The 23,347-nt window shown below is 30.6% G+C and overlaps 1 protein-coding gene across 2 annotated transcripts in view; it reads left to right on the top strand.

The window, feature by feature from the left end:
- The window catches only part of LOC145325127 (muscle-specific protein 300 kDa-like), a 79,383-nt gene extending 56,364 nt beyond the window's left edge, over positions 1-23,019 (top strand). Inside the window, exons 24-39 of one of the 2 annotated variants that reach the window (XM_080167984.1) lie at positions 190-258; positions 635-679; positions 2,279-2,785; positions 3,071-3,256; positions 9,614-9,707; positions 9,899-10,007; positions 10,550-10,692; positions 11,044-11,148; positions 14,563-14,643; positions 15,005-15,106; positions 15,426-15,548; positions 17,051-17,100; positions 17,974-18,023; positions 18,499-18,576; positions 18,985-19,048; positions 21,772-23,019. In XM_080167984.1, the coding sequence (XP_080024110.1) occupies positions 190-258; positions 635-679; positions 2,279-2,785; positions 3,071-3,256; positions 9,614-9,707; positions 9,899-10,007; positions 10,550-10,692; positions 11,044-11,148; positions 14,563-14,643; positions 15,005-15,106; positions 15,426-15,548; positions 17,051-17,100; positions 17,974-18,023; positions 18,499-18,576; positions 18,985-19,048; positions 21,772-21,799 (1,834 nt within the window). In that variant the 3' untranslated portion in view covers positions 21,800-23,019. Of the gene's footprint in view, positions 1-189; positions 259-634; positions 680-2,278; positions 2,786-3,070; positions 3,257-9,328; positions 9,708-9,898; positions 10,008-10,549; positions 10,693-11,043; positions 11,149-14,562; positions 14,644-15,004; positions 15,107-15,425; positions 15,549-17,050; positions 17,101-17,973; positions 18,024-18,498; positions 18,577-18,984; positions 19,049-21,771 lie in introns of both variants that reach the window. The other variant, XM_080167983.1, reaches the window with a different exon arrangement.
- The last annotated feature ends 328 nt before the right edge of the window (positions 23,020-23,347 follow it).

Below are 23,347 nucleotides of genomic sequence, written 5' to 3'. Positions count from 1 at the left end.
AAATCTAGAAAAATTGACGTTGACAAATTTTTATCATATTAAAACAATTCCGAGCCGTCCTTCTTTTAAGAAAATGCGGTAAACTGTGTTGTTCATACCACTACTTGGTACTATACTAATGAAGGAGAAAATGTTTTTTTTCTAATACACGATATACCAATCATTTACCTAACTATTAATTTTGTTTAGAAGTCTAGAGAATGCATCGGTCATAGATACAATTCTAGCCAGCCAGTCAGATTATCAACTATATCTCAGGAAAATTGAAAAATCAACAATTATCTTTTTTTCACTCAATTTAAGTGGTTTTTTATTTAGATTATTATTTGAAATATTTGTTTTTTTTTTCTTATTGAAATATAGAGCAGATTTTTACAATATATTTTTGTCTTACAGATAATCAAACCGTTTATTAAGTCTAAAACACGATATGTTTTATTTATTATTATGCATTTAAACTTAAATAGAGCATTTGATTACTAATTAATAACATTATGTTGTTCGTTTTATTTCTTTACAAAACAGTAAATAGTTGAAGATTAGCTGCTCTACTTAAATTATAACAAAATAAAAAGGTAGATTTATTGTAGAAAAGTAACAGGTGTGTGGATTTTTCATTCAAATTATTTTACAGTTGCCTAAATGCAGAAGATCATAAAAATTTCAAATCATTACTAAGGTAGGCTAATTTTTATTTTAAACAAGGTTGACAATATCCATGAAAGCAAAGATAAACAAATTACTTTCAAGTACATTATCTAACAATCATAGAGTATTTTTTTAGCAGTTTTTAGTGCCTATAAAAAAATTGAAGTTATACAATACTAATAACCAGTGATAGGCCAGTATACATTTTACCTTTGATCATTTACAATGTAAACTGGCCTATCATTAGCCATTTGTATTGCATGACGTTATTTTTTTATAGGCCCTATAAGCTACTTCTAGTTCTTGATATCTTAGCAACAGATTTTACTTTTCAGAAATACTTTAATAGATACTTTGTACATCCTGCCTAATTGGGCTAGGAATCCCCATAAATCAAAATAATAGAGAATTTAAGATTCTCGATTATATCTCATTGTCATAGAAATATTAATTCTGGGTTTTAAATTAATAGGACGTTTACAACATTCCTAAATCACTGTTTCCAAAAGATAAATAATAAATAACTTGCTCTAAATTAAATTTTATCTGTTGGTATTGCAAGTTGTATGTGAGGAATATCATATAATTACCAACAAAACAAACTTTTATTCTAAACAACTTTTCATCAAACTTTTAAACTTGAAAATATACATATTTTGGATTAAGTGGGACATGCGAAGAAAACTATTTAAGTACTGGTGGTTTACGGCCAAATGGCTGACTGCTTAGTTTTTAAACGTCATTGAAAGAAGATAAACAAGGCTTGAATAACCAAAAATTAATAATGTATTGTACGTACTATGCAGATGCAGATGCTTCCCTTGCCTATTCCAGATAAATAAACAATCCTAGTTAAGACTAAGCAGCCATAGTTGTCAAAAAAAATCAGGGATCTAAAGGGATAAGACAATGGCCGATATATCAATGTACATTCCCAAATATGATACACATAATTACTCCCCAGTAGATTAAAATTTGTGGTTGAAAAGTTTGAATGCTCCACTGAATTAACCAACCAATCAAATTCTCTAGAGTCCCCAAAGTTGCTGAGCCAACGAATAAGAAAACATTATTATAAAACTTTGGGGACTAGTGTAATTAACAGCTCTCATTGTCACCTCTCTCTCTCTCTGCAAAAAGAAATAATTTTCCTTCGTATTCCTAAATTGATCCTATATGATGTAGATATTTAGGCATACACACACACATACATTTAATACAGTTTTTACATACTTTTTGTGAATTAGCATAAATTAAAACTTTTACATAATATGTATTAATGTTAATGTAAGAAATGTTTTAAAGTAAAAAGGGTTGTATATGTTTTATGTGACCCCAAAATTTTATTCAAACATCAGTAGCGAATCATTAAAACATTTATGACAATAAGAACAAAACTCATAGAGTTGTTGTAAAAATAGTTTACTGAAATTACTTTATTAAATCTATTAAACCTAAATAATTCGACTGATTAACTTGGAAGACATAATTGACTTAGAAGGATTAACCATACAGATAGGCCCTAGTTATTGAGTAGCTGCGTTACAAAACAGAAAATTTTAAAAAGTTTTATTATTAACATCAAAGAATAAATTTATTAAGAAATTAATTAGTTTTTTTTTCTTTCTAGTGAACTTAAACGCAAGCTTGAAAAGTACGAGAAGATGAAATTAGAAAGAAATGCAGAAATACAATCGATAGGCGAAGTTAAAGATATACCTGAACCTACAATCACTGCTGAAGAAGAATCAAAACAAACAGCTGATTCTGATAAACCACTTGACCCATCAGATGAAATCATTCAATCAGAAGTGGCCAAACCTCATGTATCTGATATCAACATCCAATCAGAAGCTAAGATGCAAACCACGAACCAATCAGAGGCTACAACCCCATCAACTGAGAGCCAATCAGAAACTAGCAGCATTGCAGTAACACCTGCTGTTCCTGAAAAATCCACCAAGAATTCTGAAAAATCCTCCAAAGATGATACAGTGGAAGGAGATGAGACAATTGAAGTTGTTGACAGTCAGATCCAAGTTGACACACTCAGATTTGAGGAGGATGCGAGTGTACAGGCAAACACGCTCAACCTCAATCTTCTCTCTCCTAATCCTGATTCTGGGGTTTTTGTCAGGTACAATTTTTTTTAGTTATGAAGCTACTCTAAAGGCGTTTCTGGTATCTTATCTGTTAGATTCTATTTATTTAAAATCTCTACAATTTAATTGTCTTTTACTCTATGCTATCACTTCAATCAACTTCTCTTGTATTGGAAATATTGTTGTTTTTTATATACATATTAAGAAGAAAATTTCATATTTAGTGAGGCCCATTATTTGTTTATAAATTATATGGTTACTGTTTATAATGTTCTTCCTCTGTTGATCATCATGTTGAAATGACACAACAATATATTTAGTGCATCATCAATTGGCGGTGAAGTGAATCAAGTTCCAATAGATCCACTGCTTGCCACACCTGAGGGAATTCCAGATCTTCCTGAACTAGATGATGATATCAAACTAACAGCTGAAGCTGCTCAATCAACAAGTACAGCTGCCAAAGATCAAGCAAGCAAGGATGTTGATGGTCCAAAAGAGGATAGGTAAGGATATATTATTTTCTATGAAACCAACAGAATTTCTCTATTTTGATTAGGGTTGGTGCTTAAATTCATCTTCAAGATTTTTGTCAATTGAAATTACCCATATGGCAAAATATGAAATTTAGTTTTTGTTTATTAATACAAATTAAAAATATCGTTGTATTTTCTTTCTACTTTAACTGTATCCTAAAGTTCTGAAAAAAAATTAAAGTCGAAGAGTGTTCTTAATTTTTTGTGAAAAAATTTATCATATTATTTTTACAAAAAATTTTGCAATCGTGACTTTTAAAATAGATTCTTTATTTGTTGTTTATTTTTAATATTAAATCCTGTTTTTGCATCTTATATTCTAATGAAGTTTAATACCTTTTAACTTTTATTATCAGTCAACTCAACATACGGCAAAAAATAGACGTACAAACCTGATCTTGTTATAGAGTAGCTTCGCTACAAAAAAGTAGGAATGTAATCATAAAATAAATGTAGGACAGAATTTATAAGAAATCGAGATAAAAGAAAAATCTTTGAATTTTATTTTATATTCCAAATTCAATTTTTCTAGTGATTGAGAGGCAAAGGAATCATTTTGGGGGTTTTATTCTTCAATTCAGACACTAATAAAAATATTATTGTATTATGTTTACACGAATTGTCTACAGGAGCGTAAATATAATATTTTAAAATAAGGAAGAAAAAAAAACTTTTGTTTTGGCATCATATCTTATCTGTCTCTAAACAACCACCTAAAAGAGAATCATTGAAAGTCTGTTGGTTTTAAACTTAATATTTTCATTAATTAGAGTATCTACTCTATAACTAAAGTGTGTACGTAAGTCCACCCGCTTTTGAAGATTTCCAAGAAAAAATACAAATTATTGACTCATCAGAAGCTCTATTCATTTTTATTTACGTTTTTTTTACTTTTTTACGTCTGTAACATTTAACAGTCCTAATTGATCTCTAAGAAAACACGTAGCAGCTTATAATTCCTAATAAAAATGACGCCTTACAACACAAATGATCAATAATAGGCAAGTATACAACTCACCATTAGTATTACAATGAAGACGGGCCTAGCATTCGTCATTTGTATTGTATGACGTAATTTTTTAAGGCGCTTCAGAAAACAAGGTTAGCAAGTTGCTGCTGCGCTAATTATGGACAAAAGTGTCCCGTAACATCTGCAATAGTTATTTATCGCATCGTATTATATTCAGCTTTCCGCAAGTATAAAATTGTACAATTGTAAGATTATAATCAGTTTTGTTAGCCCCGAGATGACGAAGGTACGGGCTAACAAAACTGGTTTTAATATTATGATTGTACATATCTATATTCGTAGAAAACTTGATATAATACGATACGATACATGATTTTTCAGTATGGCTTAGAACCGGTTATAATTTGGGGGATATTAATCGGTTTCGAAGCCATACTGGAATAATAATTCTTATTTATCTATCGTTCAATCGGTGATGGAAATCTATTTTTATGAATGCTTGTATTGAATGCTAATAACAAAACTGCTATGCTAATCAAACTACTGCCAATGCTGCAAGCTGCTAACTAAAACTGTGAATGCTATTGATATTGCTGTTGGCTGCTAATATTTGGTGAATTGCTGCTATTAACTATGTCAACAGCTTGAAAACAACTCAAAATACACCAAGGACAAAAATTTCAAAAGTTGGAAAAATTTTTGAAAGATTATAACTTTCGCAAGTATTCAACAAACTTACTAACATCGTAACCCTTTTAACCCGCGGCTGTAGCGTAAAGTATCCGCTCGTTGTTGGGGAGGTGATGACTTCTAATCTCTGCCCTAATTCCGTCATAACTAAATATGTCAAAAGTTGTACTAACTGCTTCATTGACAGCTATGCAATATTATAAGTAAATGAAAGCCTTTGCCTAAATCAGTCGCAATTCAATACCATGCACAGTTAGGTTTTTCAGGCAAGGGTCTTACAATTAAATAGTTGGTTGCAACGTTTAGATTGTTGGGAACTTCATTTATGATCTAGCCCTCTGCTGTTTTAACCCGCTCGCAGAGATTTTAATCATTTATAAACCATTTTCAAGAAATAACATTTAAAACTTCCTCATAATTTTTACATTGACGGCTTAATTTTATAATTTATGCAAATCTCAACAAAAAAAAATTTTGCATGGAAATTTTGATAAACTCAGCAATATATTAAAATGCAAATAAATAAAGATATATTGATGACGCAACAGCCATGAATTTCTTTTTTTCTCACTTTTTGTGAAAATTATTTAAAATGCTGAATACATTAAGATAGAAAATACACAAACTGTCCGGCTGCACAAATATTAATTTTGTCAGGGTTCGAAAGGGATAAGACAATGGCCTATAATTTGATGTACATCCCACAAGATGATACACAAAACTACCTCTACAATTGATTACAATTAATGGTTAAAACGTTTTGACACTCAATTAAATGATATTAATCAAAATCCAATAAAAGTTCTCACGGTTGTAAAGACAACGAACAAGAAAAGGTTATTATAAGACTTTGGGTACTAGTAATAAACAGTCCAATGTCCCGTCCCTTCCCTGGAATTTAATAGACTACAATACAGGAAAAATCATATTCACACACGAGTCCAACATCAAAACTTACAAAATAATTGGAAAGACAGACAAACAGTAACCGAGAACATATGCAAAAAAAAACTTTAATGCTGCTGCAAAAAAGTTTGATCAATATTTACTACAGGTTTAATGATTTAAGAACCCTTTTAAGCTAAGGGGTGGTTTAATTGTAAGAAAAACGTAATTTAATTTGATTTAGAAAAAGATTCTAGTTATAGAAAAGCTGCGCTACTTTCAAAATCTTTATTTTAAAGGAAAAATGCAGTAGATATAAATAACTAGCATAAAAAGGATTAGGAAAAAAACTATTTATCTGTGTAATATTTAAATGTCTTACTATTAGCCTGGTTTCAATGTTTAGAAACAATATCATAGAAAAATAATTAGAAGCATATTATATAGATTCATACATATCATGAAAGGATAGATAGGAGGGTACATTGGTCTGTTTGTTCATAATAACAAAAACATTGGGGACTTTTAGCGCATTGTTATTGGTTGGTTCAAACGTGTAAACAATTAATCATAATCTACAGAATGGGTAATTTTGTGTATCATAATTCAGGATGTGAATCAATTTATCGGCCATTGTCCTCTCCCTCCCTGCCTACAAGTACACACAAGTAAAACACCAAATTTAATACACAGAAAAGTTATAATTAAGCAGGCATTGTCAATAAATACTTGGAAATGTAAATGGATTTGTAAGCAAAACAGACATACGTATATACCCAAGTAAAAGAGTAGCTTCTTTTTTTAAAATCATATTTTAAAAGAGCAAAAATACTCTAATTCTACCTCTATGAGTTGTATTCTTTGTATAAAAAATACATTTTGTGAAAATTGGAAACTGAATCTCAATTTAGTGAATGTTGACATTCCATACATTTTGGCTCAGTTGTGTCCACAAACGGGATATTGGTTCACACCGGAGCTAATGTACTTTTATCTTTTACGGATCTTAGTTTTTGGCGGTTTACCTCTAAGTGCCTAGTCGAGCACTGAACCTTAACCGCCCCCCATCAATAAATTGATTATGGGGAAGCGCATAGTTTTACGTGCTTTTTTACTTAATTTAGGTTTTATTGGGTATACGGTAGTCCGTATTATTAGGACACTGCATATATAAGCCCCTAAGGGCTCCTCAGTCCTCATTTTAAAATCGACAATAGATTCCCCTGTGGAGTTGTTAAGTCCAGTCATTCACGGGATCTCACTGGTCTTACATAAAACACCACTTGTTTCTAAATCATATAGAATATCAGTGAACAAGAGCACGTTCGTGTATCCAACTTTGGCTGCAAAATTTGGAAGATGAAATGTCTCATCTACTTTTATGTTTTTTTCAAAGAAATTTTAGTGTTTGCATTTCTAATAGACTATCTATGTTAGATTTACACGACAAACAAAAATCATTCTTTGAACATTTTCTGTTATTTAGTATTTTTTATTCGCAATTGCTTTAATGTGCCATGAATAGAAAAGTTTTATTTTGGCCGTGTACAGAGTTTTGTCTGAGGGGGTCGAGCAGAGATAGGGTTTGGGCCTTAAGGATATCCTCTGAAATGGTATGTTTTTACTGAATTTTAATGGGTTACTTATCTTAGTCTATTTTTGCAAGCAGAACAAGCCCATATTTTTTTAAAACCCTTCCCTTCGCGCCTTAAACGTACATTTGTAGATCTAGTTGCAAAGCTATTCTATAAAAAAGTGTACTTACGTTAAAGTAGGATTATACATTCAAACACTTATTATACTCTTAATCAGGGAACTAAAGGGATGAGACAATGTCCGATAAATTGATGTACAACCCCAAATATAATACACAAAATAGCCCCTTCTGTAGACTACAGTTAGTAGTTGAAACATTTGGACACTCAACTTAATAAAACAACCAATAACGATCTCTAAAGTTGTTAAGCCAACAAATAAGAAAACATTATTATAAAACGTTGGGGACTAGTATGATAAATGTTTCGTCTTCTTCCCTGACTCTTGTTTCTTTTGCGATAATTATGAACATAATTATACTTGTTTAGACTTTTTACTATTCCAATTTTGGAGACAATGAATTTTAGTTTAGTTTGGCTATGTTTGCTAAACTAAGACTACCATATTTTACACATTATTCATCTTAATATAAGTGACTTAATGATAAAACAAGGATAATCATTCGCAAGCAAAGGTTGCAACAATTACACAATATCTGCAAGCAAATAAATATTTTATAATATAAGTTGTGTTTACATTTTGAAGGTACTGGTAAAAATCAAATCAATAAATCACATCAATATTGTTCATGAAATTTGTTTTTGATTTGGTTGATGGACGGATTAAAGTACAATTATAAAGTATCTGTACTCAAGTTGGGAGGGGACATTAGACTGTTTATTACACAAGTCCCCAAAGTATTATGATAACGTTTTCTTATTCGTTGGCTTATTAGCCTTGGTTTTTTTTATTGAATTATGATTGGGTGAGTCATTTAGTTGAGTGTCTAAACGTTTAATCACTAATTGTAAACTTCAGAAGGGGTAATTTTGTGTATCATCATTGAGGATGTACATCAATTTTTCGAATATTGTCTTATCCCTTTAGATCCCTGATCTGTACTTGTTAAACCAATTATTTTGCATAAAGTGTCTGTATAAAATATCTCGAGTGATTTTGTTATGCTTTAATAAACATAACATTAAAAAATTCAAAAACTCAATCTTAACATTTTTTATAAAAAAATCAAATGTACTTAACAAATTGCTTCTTGTAAACGACAAAATTATTCAGAATTATGCTTAAATTAATTCTAAAAATTTAGATTCAATTCCTTTATCCCACTCCCCCCATTTGAGCTTAATTTAAAACAAATTTGGCATTTTGTGTTTCAGTTTGCCATTTCTTCTTCATAATGATTAAACGCAATTGCAAAATTTAATTAATCATCACAGTTTTTTTGCACAAAATTGAAAATAGCAAAAAAAGCAACAGTGAAAATTGTGTAAAGTAAAATAAAACATCCACAACAAGAACATTATTGTACATCAGTGACATAGTTAAAATAAGCAAGCAATATTTGTATTTTTAGTATTTCACTAAATATGACTTTTAAACGGTAGATGACCCAATTTAAAATAACTAGTGGCACCCCCCCCCCCCCCCTCCACATTTCTATTTGTTTTGGGCAAATAAAATAATTTGGTTTGGGGGGGGGAGGTATGGTTGTGTTTATATCCATCAACAATCACTAAAAAACACGCACAGATGGACGTACAGACATACCCAACATGTAGAGTAGCTGTTCTGCTAATAAAATATTAACAACTGCATGTGTTTTGCTTTAAATTAATATTTATTTGCGCGGTGGTGGTCAGTAATCAATTAAGCATGATAGTTTATGTAATGTGAAAGTTTAAATCTTATCAAACGACGTAAATTACGTTTAAATTATCTTTCAGTGCGACCAAACCGACCGACCAACCCCCTACAACGTCACTAACATACTCGGATATTGTGAAAAAAGATGTTTCCATCCCACCCAGTGAAACAGAAAATCTACCAAAGGTCGAAATCAGAGAGTCCGTTGATAGCAGCAATTTTGTTGTAACAGCAAGTGATAAGGCAGCTGTTGGCGGTCAAAACAGCAGCAATTTAGCCGCCACAGAGCAGCTTGCAGTACACGAAAGCAGTAGTTTGAGGGAGGGTAGCGCCTCGCCAATTAGCACAAGTTGTCCTCTATGCAGGAGACAAGACTGGAAACAGCTGGAAGGTGACCTCTGGAGGCTGGAACTCTGGCTGGATCAGGCCACCAGGATTCTTAATCAATATCTTAGTCAGGTATAATCAATTATACTTTGTAATTGTAGTTTTTTACACAAAAAATACGAAATTTTAATGGACAAAAAAACGAAAAGTTCTACCTTTTAATATAAGATTTAAAATTAGTTTCTTTATTGACAACAATTTTAAAATGCTATTGTTGTTATCATCAGAAATCTTCAAAAAATGAATATTTTTATTTTAATCAGGGAATTCCATCAAGCATAGAACAGTTGGAGGAATCTATTCAAGACCACCGAGAATTCCTGCTGAATCTTGACAGTCACAAATCCATGGCACTTAGCATCAATGTCATAGGTAACATTAATATTCTAATATGACGTCATTCGCGACACTCTGGCCAAAAGTTTTCAAATTTTTCCCTATTTTTCTAGGCATTATAAAGAGCTTTAGTTCTAAACCTTATAATACCAAGGTTATTTTTAAAAGTTACTTATCATTCGTTTGGGAAAAGGAAAGAACAAAGCTTGGTTTTAAAACAGGCGCAATCTGTTTTTATGCACATTTAAGACTTTCAGTAAAAGGATTGTAACCTGTTACCTATGATATTAATTAAGAATATTGACAGTCACAAGTCAATGTAAATGGCATTTAGCACCAATGTTATAGGTGAACTTTAGACGTCAAGTGTTATGATTCTTCTAGTTTTTGTGAGGATGATGAATTTAGATCTAAACTGCATCATACCAAAGATATTATAGTAGATTCTTTTTATTCGTTGTTTGTTTGTTATAGTCAGGATTATGAAACCTATTGCAAAAAAAATCATAAAATCTTTTTGAACATGTAAGAATTGTATTTTTTCTACTGTATAATACTTAACTGTTATTTGTGTGCAGGAAGTCACCTGGCTGAGCACAGCTCCGACTCTGACAAGGCTGACCGGCTGGTGGCCAGGTTGGCCAAGGTGAACAATGACTGGGACAGTGTATGTGAGAAGGCCACTGACTGGCAGACAAGGCTACAGAAGGCCCTTCTTGAGGTATAGCTTTACACTTTTGTAAATAATGTAAAAATTAATCAGAAAATTTAAGATAATATCATTTTAGATGAAAAAAATTTATCTTTTTATTTAAAGCCTGTTTGGGGAATGATTTAGCCTAAAATCACACGAAGATAAATTGCATTGCCAAATCATTTCTAAGATTTTTGCTTTGGGCCACAAAGTCCACTACATTTTTGTTAGATGCCTATCTCATTTAATCTTTACTTACAATTTTAAAATCTGACAAAAAAAGAAGAAAGTATTTTGGTATGTATTTTAATATATTTTGTTTTAGTTTTGTCTAAAAATTTTAGCTAAATGTGACAAACAATAAAAATGAAATTCTAGAATTCTGAGTTCCACGCGACAATTGATGAGTTGTTGGGCTGGCTAGAGAAAACAAGAACTATCGTAGAGGAGGCGGAGCCAATTGATCTATCTCAAAATAAAGAGGTATGCATTTTTAAAGCTTGGGCTATTTAAGAAAAATCCATGAAACAGCGTAAAGTGCCTCCAAAAAAATGACGTCATACAATACAAAGTACCAATGATAGGACAGTATTGATTGTAATTGACCAATGGTAAAATTTATACTAGCCTCTCATTGGCGGCACTTTACACTGTTTCAAATTATCAACTTTTAATGCATTTAATAAAATTAATCGTGACTGACACACAATCTAAAATCATCCTGGACTATTTAATTGCTATGTTGACTGTATTTGTTAAAGTTGTCATCCATTGTGCTCTCACTCCCTGGATTTTTTACAAAAAATTCATCCCTTATGTATAAGATGTAATACTATCTTAAGTATGCATTTGAATCATAGAGAAAAAAATAAAAGAGAGGAATCGAAGCAACTAGAAGATGAAAATAGGCAGTGGGCCTAGAGGCCTACTCAGCGCTGTTGTCGCGCTAAAATTTATTGCTATTCCACTACTTTTCAAATGGGAGGATTAAAAATTATAAAAAAAAAATATTTTTTTACTTTTTACTATTTCCATATTTAGGGCAAGAATATTAGATTAGAAATTTTCGTTTTAATGTTTTAATTAAAAATTACATAGAATTTTATTTTTATTTAAAAAAATTTGTTCATGAAAGATGAATCCTTCTATTTCTAAAAAGGGGGAAATTTTTTCATAATGAACATTCAGCTGATTCTGACCGCTCACGGCTGTTTGCTAAATATCGCTTTTCTTTTTATTCACATTATTATTTATGACTGACTTACAAAAAGCCCTGGGCGGTTTTTGATTTTCGTCTGCTTCTAAATTTAGGAATGGGGAAGTAGTATTTTACCATGAAAAAGGGGTGAGTATTCATCCTCTTATCCTTTTTCCTTATGATTTGAATGAACATTCTACGATTTCAAAAGTTTCATAATATTGTCAAAAAAGTTTATATAAAGTGAATTAAAAAAAAAACTTTATGGTTCATATTTACATCTGGCTATAAATCCATGATTTTTTTGTTTTTTGTTTAAAAATGATTCTGTGTGCGTAGTTTCCTTTTTGGAGTAAGGATAATAAGTGCATTATATACTTTAATGCAAACTATATCTTATAGTTAGGTCCACAAAAGTAATACTGTTTACTCCTGTTGAAAAGATATTTATTATGTCAGAAAACATAATCTTGACAGTTCTTTTTCTTATTATACAAGTATTATTCTATAGCAAAATTTCTTCATTAATATACTAGCAGCTGCGTCCATGGCATTTAAGGGCTCTGTCTTTGAGGGGGTGGAAAAGGAAGAAAATAGCCTAAAACCATTCTAAGACTTAAATAAAAAAAATGCCTTAAAGCATTCCATTTTGAAGCTTCCCTTAAATAAATATAGAGCTATATTGGTTCAGAAGTTATCAAAATCTTAAGCTACAGACAAATAACCTTACTACTTTATATATTACATTAGCACGACTAGGAAACTGTAATTAGTTTGTGAACAGTACTTTCGTATGTGAAAATATACTGTCCTACATATGTAAGATGTAAACTAATCCTATATACATTATTTTACATATACTTATCTGTTTTAAATTTCCAATAAACAAGGATGGCAAAATTCATGATTAAACAACGATTTTAATATTCAATATTGTTATGATATCATTTGAAAATAAACTATTCACAGGGGAAAAGCGGATATTCTATAATATATAATATAATGAATATAAAGTTTAAACGTTCTTTAAGCTATGCCTTTGTTTTAAAGGATATTGCATTCAAAATTAAACTTTACAAGACGATTTTTACTTGTCTAGTTTTATTATCAAGACTGACTGACTAACGGAGAAGGGCCAGCCATAAATTGAGGAATGCTATGCTCAGGGGCGTCCAAGCTTTTTATTTTGGGGGGGGTAAAATTTTTTTAAGGGGGGGGTAATTTGGTTTTGGGGGGGGTAAAATGGCGCGCGAAGCGCGCCGCAAATTTTTTTTACCCCCCCCAAAATTTTTACCCCGGGGGTAAAATTTGCTTGGGGGGGGTAATTACCCCCCCTGAAATCTGTTGGCAGGGGTAAAATTTGTTTACCCCCCCCAAAATTTACCCCCGGGGTAAAATTTTTGGAGGGGGTAATTTAAATTTTATAAAAAATTTAGTATTAAAAATGCGCGCGAAGCGCGCAAAAATTTTTTTGGTTAAAGATTTTCTATTTTGGGGGGAGTATTTACCCCCCCAAAATGGTTTGGGGGGGGTAAATACCCCCCCCAAAATCGTTGGGGGTGCCTACGGCACCCCCAAGGTAGGGGTAATTTTTTTTTGGGGGGGGTATTGTTCACAAAATTTTGGGGGTGCCGTAGGCACCCCCAAAATCGTTTGGGGGTGCCAAATGGCCCATTACCCCCCCCCTTGGACGCCTATGGAGCCTATGCTATTATCAAGGACGTTTGTTTTTCTAGACAATAAACAGATGAAAAATTAACCTATAAATTATTCATTCAGACAATGAGAACTAAAAAGTAGCTGAACGGCTAATAATATAGACTACAATCCATCTAGATTCTACAAGATATTCATTTTCAAACTGTATAGAAAATCTATACAGTTTACAATTATTGAAAACGGATATTTAGCAATAACCACCTTCTGATAGTTGGGCGCTACAGTCATTAAAACAGTATGATAGCAAATCAATTACAGTCTAACAAAACAAAAATTCTGCTGTAATATCGTTTTAGAATAGTTATAGAAACCTTTTTTTAATAAGCACCTGTATAAAAACGGACATAATTCTTTACAAATTTTAATTTGCCAATCCAGGTTTTATTTAAGGGTACACTTTGAAAATTTAATCATGATTACATGGACAGGACATTTAATCTATTCTGAATTTTGCCTTATGAATTAATGCCTTCACTCTAGTAATATTATACAATTTTGGCCGTACAAAATAAAAATATATCATATTAGGTACTTTAGATGTCTCTAGTGGCACTTTAAATGTTTTTTTTTATATTTAAAATATGTCTATGTTGCGTTTGACATTTATGTTTGCGTTGAACTCTCTTTCTAAAATCAAGAAACGTAAAAAAATTTCGATTTTTTGTGATTTCTCTTGGAAGGGTGGTGGTACCCTCCCCCAAAATAGTTAAAACCCTTCCCGGGACCTATGAGAATATACTCTGTTAAGAAGAACACGATCGGTTCAGCGGTTAGCGAGATCCTTAAGTACAGACACACAGACAAACAGACAGACAAACAGACAAACATCCTGTTACCTTAGTTTAAGGATAGTAATGTGTATAAGCCATGACAATTTTTATCAAATGAAAACCTATAATTAGAAATGTCGACAAAAATTCTTGAAACTGACAATGATGACAGTATACATATTTAATGTTTTAATTATGCTTGTTTTTTAGGTCCTTCTGGATAAATACAACAAGTTTCTAGATCTGAAGAAAGATTTACACAGATGTGAACCCAGAGTAGTTTCTCTACAGGTAAGACACAAAGAAGATAAAGTACATCGACAGTGCCTCATTCACCACCGTTGTTTTAGGCAAATAGGGGTTTTTAGACTTTTGAAATATGCAAACAATTTGCTTTTAAATAGGTAAAATGTTTCTTGAAATAAATATTTTGTTATTACTGCATATAACATAATAATATCTTTGATCTTATATTCTATTTCAATACACCTATCATTTGATTTTTACAAATATTTTAAAATATTTAGCTCCAAACATTAAATAATAATTATTTTTCATAATAGTAATTGTGAACTTTATAAAAATAATTTTAAGTATTTAATTTTTCAAATTCTCAGATTTAGAATTAAACTTACAAATTCATGTCAATTAGGAGGCTGCAGACCAATTAGAAATCCAAGCTGACGCAGCAACTTGCAGAGAGGTCAAAATAAAACTCAACAGGCTGTCTCAATCTCTCAAAGGACTAATTCAGGTATATTTTCTCTTTAGCTCTATTGTGCCCTTGGCAGGTAAAGGGTTCGAACCTCAACCTTAACCTGGTCATAACTGAAAGGTCAAAAAGAATTAAAAATTTTGTTAGATGAGTAAGAGTTGATAAGTTTTGAGGGGATTCCTTTGCACATAAACAGGAGCAACTAAATGCCATGCTTTGTTAAGACTCTAAGTAATTGTAAGACTTTGAAAAGTGTGTAAAAGCTAAACGAGTTGCTTCATTGAACTTACTATTATCTAGTCATATCATCGATTATCATTCTAATACCTTTTAAAAAATTATTTAAATTTTTAAAAAGGTATGCGGGATCTATTGTTGCAACCTGGCGCGCGCACTTGACCTTCCCGTCCTGCCTGGTGAGTCCCTGGAGGCGTCCAGCCTGTACGAGACAGCCAGAGTACTTCCTGCCCTCACACAACAGGTAGAACAATTTTACCACCTTGAATAGAAATTCTTTGCACATCAAAAAAATTGAAATATATTTTAGAATAAAACATGCTACATATTATGTCACTAAATTAATGTTTAAAAAATATTTTGGTATGTCTTAAAATATTGCTTTAATAAAATGAGGGACAATTATGACCATAAGTAGCGCAGCAATAACAAGTTTATTTTTCAACTTTATAATAAAAAGAGAAAGAAATCTATTGCAATTTAAAACATTTATGCATTAAACTCTGATAGACTGAGACAACCAATTAATTATAGAATACTTGTACTACTAAAAAAAAGTTTTAATGTAAATATAATATGAAAAGGCAATATTTTATAACGTACTTCTAATATTATTCTAAAATATAATTATAAAAGAATTTTCATGCAAAACTCAATGTACTTAATATTTTTTTATTAGCATGCATTATTCTTTTTAAGGCAGCACCTTTTTGCACTTTACAAAATAATTTTCATGATTTATTGCCATTGTGTAGGAATGATTTACAGGTGTGTTTCTCTTTCAACTTGAAGAATATTATATTTTTTTCATTTACAATAACTATTCTTTTATATTTCAAACTGGGTTTTTAAAATATTTTTTTCCCCTCACAATACAAAATCTAAATATTTTACTAAATGAAATACTCTTTTGCCTCCAGCTTTTCTGTCAGTAAAAAAAGCAGTAACTATTCATTTTCCTAGTTGTTAACAATATCAGCATAATAATAGTACTGGCTTAAGAATTCCCATTAATGACCAGAGAGTGCACGGCTAGTGACAACGCACATAAAATCTATATTTTAAATTCATTTTAATGTGACAGGTCTTATGTTGTTAAAACCTAACTTGATCGTTTCAGTATTTTTATCTTTGAACATTAAAGTTAATTTACACACGAATAAGAAAAGTTTATTTTAAAAACTGTCTGCTCTCTTTTCTTGCCTTAGCTTTTTACAATATTTTATCTGAAATACTTTTCTGCAGGGAGAGAGAGGATAATGGCCATAAAATCAATGTACAACCATTATTTTTCCCCAATATTTAGGTACTGCTATGGGTAGCATTGGGATGGGGTTTGATTTGATTTATCTGCATTGTCTTATCCCCGTATCCCTGACCTTTCTCGGGGTTTTACGATTTATGTCTGGACTAGATTCTTGACAATATCAACTACAAAGTATAATAAAAAGTTTTCATTAAGTTTTGGAAATACCTATGATTTTCATTTTTTGAGAGTCTAGTATATTTTTATGATTTGATCTTGAAACGCTTAAAACTTCTCAAAAAAGCATTGCTTGTCCAGATTTTCACTTGAAATACATTCGTCGCGTGATTTAAATGACACTTGGTGGCCATAACCTCCTAGTATATACACCTAATTGTTCATTTCGGCTGTACATTTGATTCAAATGGCTTTCAAATATTCATACTTTTAAGTACCGTTTTAATTATTTTGGGGGGTGACTGTATGTTAAATTATTTCAGTTGTTGGAGGGACGCAGCACACGTGCCCCACGGAGCTCCGATGATTCAAGGTTCCTAACTTTTTTTAATTATTTGTCTGGGTTTTATGCATTATTTTAATACAAAATCAATATTAGGCTAATGCCATTTTAAGACAGCACAAAAACAATGAAATTTGAATTTTTAAAATCTGTCTATTAAGAAGAAAGATATATCTTGTTAAATTATGAAATAAGTAAAAATTAAATGCATAATCCCCAGACAGTATTGTTAATCATTTGATGTTTTAAAACACGTTTATTGCACTGATTTTATTTACTGTTTTGTGATATTTTTTATAATTCTCTTTTTTGAAAAAAATGCTCATGTAATTACATTTTAAAGAAATTATTAGAGTTCCTAGATTTGTGTTCAGGTTGTCTGAGAGAAAAGTTGTTTTTAAACGACCTTACAATGTTATAAAACTGGCTTTCCAATACGATAACTTAGAGGGTTGGGATTAGGTTCCAGTTGCCCAATAATATATCTTCTAATGCCCTATCCATATAGCTTTAAATGAACCAACTTTTTTTTTCTGAACAACCTATTAGAGTCAGGTATATTCTGGGTATATTGTATTAATAAACCTTTTGACAAATCATCTCGGAAGTTTGGGTATAATATATCAGAGGTCAATTCATATTGACCACAATTTAGAAGCTAAGGTTGTGTACATTTTGTTTTGTACAAAATGTCAAAAAAGTCAAAATATAAGAAATAATTATTAGGATTTTGTAATTTTTGTAACCTTTTAACAATAAGAGTGAGTCAATAATTCTTGAAGAAGTTACCCTCAAACAATAATAATATTATAAGTTTTTTTTCAAGCGAAATAAAATGTACAAAACTTTAGCATTAACTTAGAAACCAACCTCCCAAGATTTATTAATCTTTTTGTTTTGTAGTGAGGACGAGCTGAACCGAGGAGTACTGTCCAGATCTTACAGATTTTTGGGTAAGAATATTTACATCTTTGAATCCGATCAATTTCCGCTGGATTGAAACCGGCTCTGAGCCATTCTGAAAAATGATGTATCGAATTGTATTATAGACAATTTTCCTGTCATTATACTGTGAACGAAAGTTATTTTTGTTACGAGGTGATAAATAATGTTCATACGAAAAAAATAAACATTTTTAAATATTTTATTTTCCTAACAGCGGAAAACTGTTTATAATACTATGTAATAGTGCTATGTTCCAACGCTTTTTGTTTACCCATAGTTCTGATTTTAGAATAGATTTGTCATTGGTTGAATACGCATTTTGAACATTGAGAGTGTGTTCTAAAAAGGTCTGCTACATTCTTTTTAACGTGTAAGGTGTTTACAAAATCAAATGTAATTGCCTGAAATTCGCAATTATACGAGAATTATATGTAGCAAGAATATAAGTTATTTCTTTTTTATTTAATTAATGATTGTTTTTAGGTCGGGTGGTGCGAGCAGCCCTCCCCATCCAAGCCCTGATGTTACTTCTACTCGGTGTTTCAAGCATTGTTCCATTAGGTAACACATTCACCACTTTTATTTTATGTTATAAAATTTTTGTAGTTTCCCCAAAGTGCCAAGTCGAGCACACGAACCCCCCTCTTGAAAAAATGAGAATAAGAGAGAAGGGATTGTTTTTCCTGTGTTATTTTTCTACCTAAAATGAGGTAAGGTTAGATTAGGTCAGGTTATATTTAGTAAGGTGTATCCGCTCAGAGTAAGAGCACCGCAGGTAATAGCCCTAACCGAAGGGTTAGGCTTAGGATAAAAGCTAAACCCCCTTATTATATATTCATTTCTAACACAACGGGGATTTCTGTACTCCGTAAAAATTTTGTACAAATTAATTCATGACAAATGTTAATAAGATATTATCCAGCGAAATTATCATGAATCGAGTGAATAATTATTATTATTTATTTTCAGAGCGAGATGAATTAATCTGCACTCTGCAAAACAACCTACAGAGATCTTTGGAACCAATGCTTAGGTAAATTAAATTGATGTACATCCCTAATGTTGATACACAAGATTATCCCTTCTGTATATTACAATTAGTGGTTTGAACGTTTGGACACTCAACTTAACAAACGTCCCCAAAGTTGTAAAGATAACGAATAAGAAAACATTATTATAAATCTTTGGGGACTAGTGTAATAAACAGCACATTGTCCTCTCTCTCTCTCTCTCTGATTATTATCAGAGAACTTTATCTGCTAGTAGCATTAAAAAAAATATCGGCATTTTGCGCTAGTACCCCAAAGATTTAAAAATCAGCCCAAATAAGCAAAGTTGCGTTAGTTCTAGTACACAAAGTTTAAAACAACCATCCAAAGTCGGATTCATATAAGTCTGTGTAATTTTTATCTACTACTATAAAACTGGTTTCAATCTCCTAACTGAATAATGTACAAAATAAGTTTTTATTTTATTTTCTAAAAGTCATGTTTCTGCATCCCATGCCATTTTTTTTTTCTATTCTTGCTCATAATGAATTCAATATACGTTCTGTTTTTCCATTATTACTACATTCTTTTTTTAGATCAAATATCTGTTGTAGTAGTAATATATAGATGTTATCAAAAATAATTTTTCTTTTGCAATTTTCTATTCTTAGAATCTAAGTACAGCTTTTTTTCGTTTTACTTTAGTTGCTCAGCTATTCTGTAACTTATGGCATATCTGTTTAATTATTGATTTATATATATGATAAAAAAGAAGCTCTTTATAGTGTCTAAAAAATGACGTCATACTTTACAATTACCAATAGTAGGCGAGTATACATTTTAATTGAATAATTTATACCAGTATGAGGTTAATTTTTTATATGTACAATAAAAAGCTTCAAAAAGTAAACTATATGTTATTATAAAAATACTTGCAAAAAATCTGAACAGTATCATTGTCCAATTAACTCTTTTTCCTTTCCAAGAACTATTTACCTTTTTTCATCAAAATATTTGAAAAAATCTCCTTGTATTACATCTACTCGTACTTTATTCGTTTTGAAAAAGTTTTTATAACAAAGGATCTAATTATAGTTAGAAATTTTAAATTGGATGTACTTCTTATCTTAATAAATGGATTGCTTACATGCATTTAACAAAATAGACATTGTATAGGTTAGGATAGGTTGAGTAAGGTTAGTCCAAGCTACGGGCAATAGATAGTTTAGCTTGTGTCATTTAGTTGGTGGAATCCAATGTGGGTGTTATTTTCGAACTAAGGGGTTTCATATTTTACTAGCGGCCTCTAGGGGCTTTTTTGCCCCAAGAGGTAGTTTAAAAAAAAAATTTAATTCTGGTGCTGCAAATTTATGTGAAGTAACTGCCTAAAAACAATTTTTTTGGGGGGGAGGAATTTCATTTTTTGAGGGGTTGGGGGTGTCCCACCCCCCAAGAAAATAGCTTTAAACCACCACAGGACCAACAGGTATATACCCTGAAGAGTAGAATCCATTCGGTTTAGTGGTTACCGAGATCTTAAGCTTCTGACGAACAGACAGACATCGTTTTACTTTGTATTATAGATATTAAGGGGTAGGGAAGTGCTTAAAGACTTAGACTTAATTCCTTCAATTGAAAACTAATTCGATTTAAAAGTTATAGAAATCTTAAGCTACATACAAAAAAAAACTTTATATAATAGAAAATACATTTTACAGATTTTTAACTGACTTTCACACATAACAAACCTTTGTTTTCCATCTTTTTTTGTGTTTTTATAGCAAATATATTTGTAGTTATACAAAACTCCGACAATACAAGAATAATAATTTCCATTGGCGTTGCAGCATTAAAAAGATAAAATAGATTTGATAATAATAACAATAAACTGTAATACAGAAATAGTTTAGAAAATTTGAATAAAGCATTAATTAGAAACTGTAATGTCTAGCTAGACTAGTTCACAAAAGAGAAAAAATAGTTAACCTCTTGTTAAACTATAGGTTATTTGAGATCAGTTGCACGTACAGAATTACGAATTAGTAATAGAGAAGCTATGCTATTAAACCAAACTTTTATAACTATCCAATTTCACAATAACAATAAAGTATTATATAAACTATTTTTAGCTCATTTTTCTTTTCGAAAATTAATAAGACAAGTTTTAGTAACATCCATTATTAAGAAGGTATGGAGAGTTATTTTATTGACTTTCGAAATTCAAATAAAATGGGATAGGTTAGGTAAAGAAGCGGGTAGGATTAGGTTTTTGAAAACAAATGGATTATTTCATAATTCTTCAATAGCTGTTTAGGAATTAAACCTTTTTGTTAACACAGCTACCCAATACCAAGGATATGACTGTCTGTCCGATTCATACTGAAATGTCATTTTGAAAATTGGCTGCACTTTAATAATTGATGATTCATGAATCCGAAGAAAAATATGAAATAAAGATTTAATAGTTAAGTTTACTTTTCATACTAGTTATTTATCGCATCGTATAATGGACAGCTTTCCGCTGTTATTAAAATGATAAATTAAAAGATTTGGTTTTATTATTTTTATTCTAATATTTGTAGAAAATTGTCTGCGATACGATGTTCAATATGATTTTTCAGTATGGCTGAGATCCGGTTCTAATCCAGCGGTTTTCAATCAGTTTCGAAGCCTTACTATAAAAAAACAGTGTTAATTTTTCTTAACTTATAAACATTGATATTCTTTTTTCTTTTAAAAAAATATTAATTTTTCTTGTTTATTTCAGATGGTCTAACGGACCCCCACCGATATAACTCTCCCAGAACTAAACAAAAATCACAAGAAATATCACAAATCAACAAATACAAGAAGAAGAAATACTTGAAGAAATGAAACTGCGATAACACACATTATTATTTTGTTTTAAATATTGTACAAAATTGTCCATTCTTTATTAAAATTTTACTTAAAATGGACAATTTTATGTAATATATTATTGTTAGATGTCATTTTATAACATGTGATACAAATAATAGTCATTTTATTCTTGAAAAAAAGTTAAGAAATTAGTGTAAATAAAAGTTAAAGATGCCAAATTAAAAATTAGACTAGCATTTAATAAAAATTCCTATAATAAAAAAAAAATATTTTACTAATTAACTAAAATAATATTAAATTATTTTTTTGAAAATAAAAGAAAACAGTTGTGAACCTAAAAAATGCATGTACATATTGTTCAAGCTTTAAAGATTATTGTTCGCTTACATATTGTTAAAAAATGTTTCATAAAATTAAAGAAAAAAAATCATATTTTATTACTTGAAAAATATGAATTAACATCTTTTATAACTTAAAAAACATCAAATAAATAGTTATTCCTGGCAAAAAGTATTTATTAATTAATAAAATATGATTTTAAAAATTTTATGATTAAAAAAATGTTGTACCAAAATGTACAGAGATAATTGTGCCTAGATATTTTTATACCTTCAGTCATAAAATGTTAATAACCTATTATATATATTTGCTATTTGTATACCTACTTATTTAACTTTTTAAAGGTAAAATCCCTTAAATCAAATAGTGGACATAATTATGCCCCACCCTCCTATCAATTTTTGCCATAACAAAAATTATTTACAGCTCCTTCGAGATCACTTTTGGCTTTCATAACCTAACCTTAAACAAGAATCATATTGTTCATGTGGGGTAACTATGTGTGCTCCGCTGGTGATTTAATAGATATTACCTGCAGTAACAATGGCAACTAAAAATTGGAATGAAAATATTATTTAGTCCAAGTTTAACATAATAAAAATTATTTTATATTCATTGAAATTTATTAACATCCTGGCTATTTTTAATTAATATAAATAATTTTTTATGTTAAGCAAGAATAAATATTATCACTCCGCAAATCTATATTCTATATCTATCTATCTACGTATATGTTATTGTTTATTGTAGAAGGTGCTCGATAAAAATATGTTATGATAATTAATAAAAATTAAAATACATGCTTTCAAAATTAAAACTTGTTGTTATAATTGGTATTATAAAAAGACGATTTATCTAAAAGTAGCGTAATTCTAAAAGCCCCATAAGAAGCTCAAATATTTTTTTTCTTTGCCATGAAAAAAATAGATGTAAAATATACTTGGATATTATGAAAGAGAAAAGCTGTTGTCAATTTAGCTGGAACTAAATTATCGGTCAGTTCGTTCATCCTGTATGAGTAGAGGCTACGGTGGGGAGAATTTGTTACTTTGGCCCGCTGCGTGTTTCTCTTTATTAGAGAACATGAAAATCTGATATAATAATAATATCTTTTGATGTAATATGGATAAAAATCTAATTAATGA

The sequence above is a fragment of the Acartia tonsa genome, chromosome 7 (assembly GCF_053477335.1).
Source record: "Acartia tonsa isolate MP-2025a chromosome 7, ASM5347733v1, whole genome shotgun sequence".
Classification (NCBI taxonomy): domain Eukaryota; kingdom Metazoa; phylum Arthropoda; class Copepoda; order Calanoida; family Acartiidae; genus Acartia; species Acartia tonsa.
This window is presented reverse-complemented; position numbering and strand designations above follow the sequence as displayed.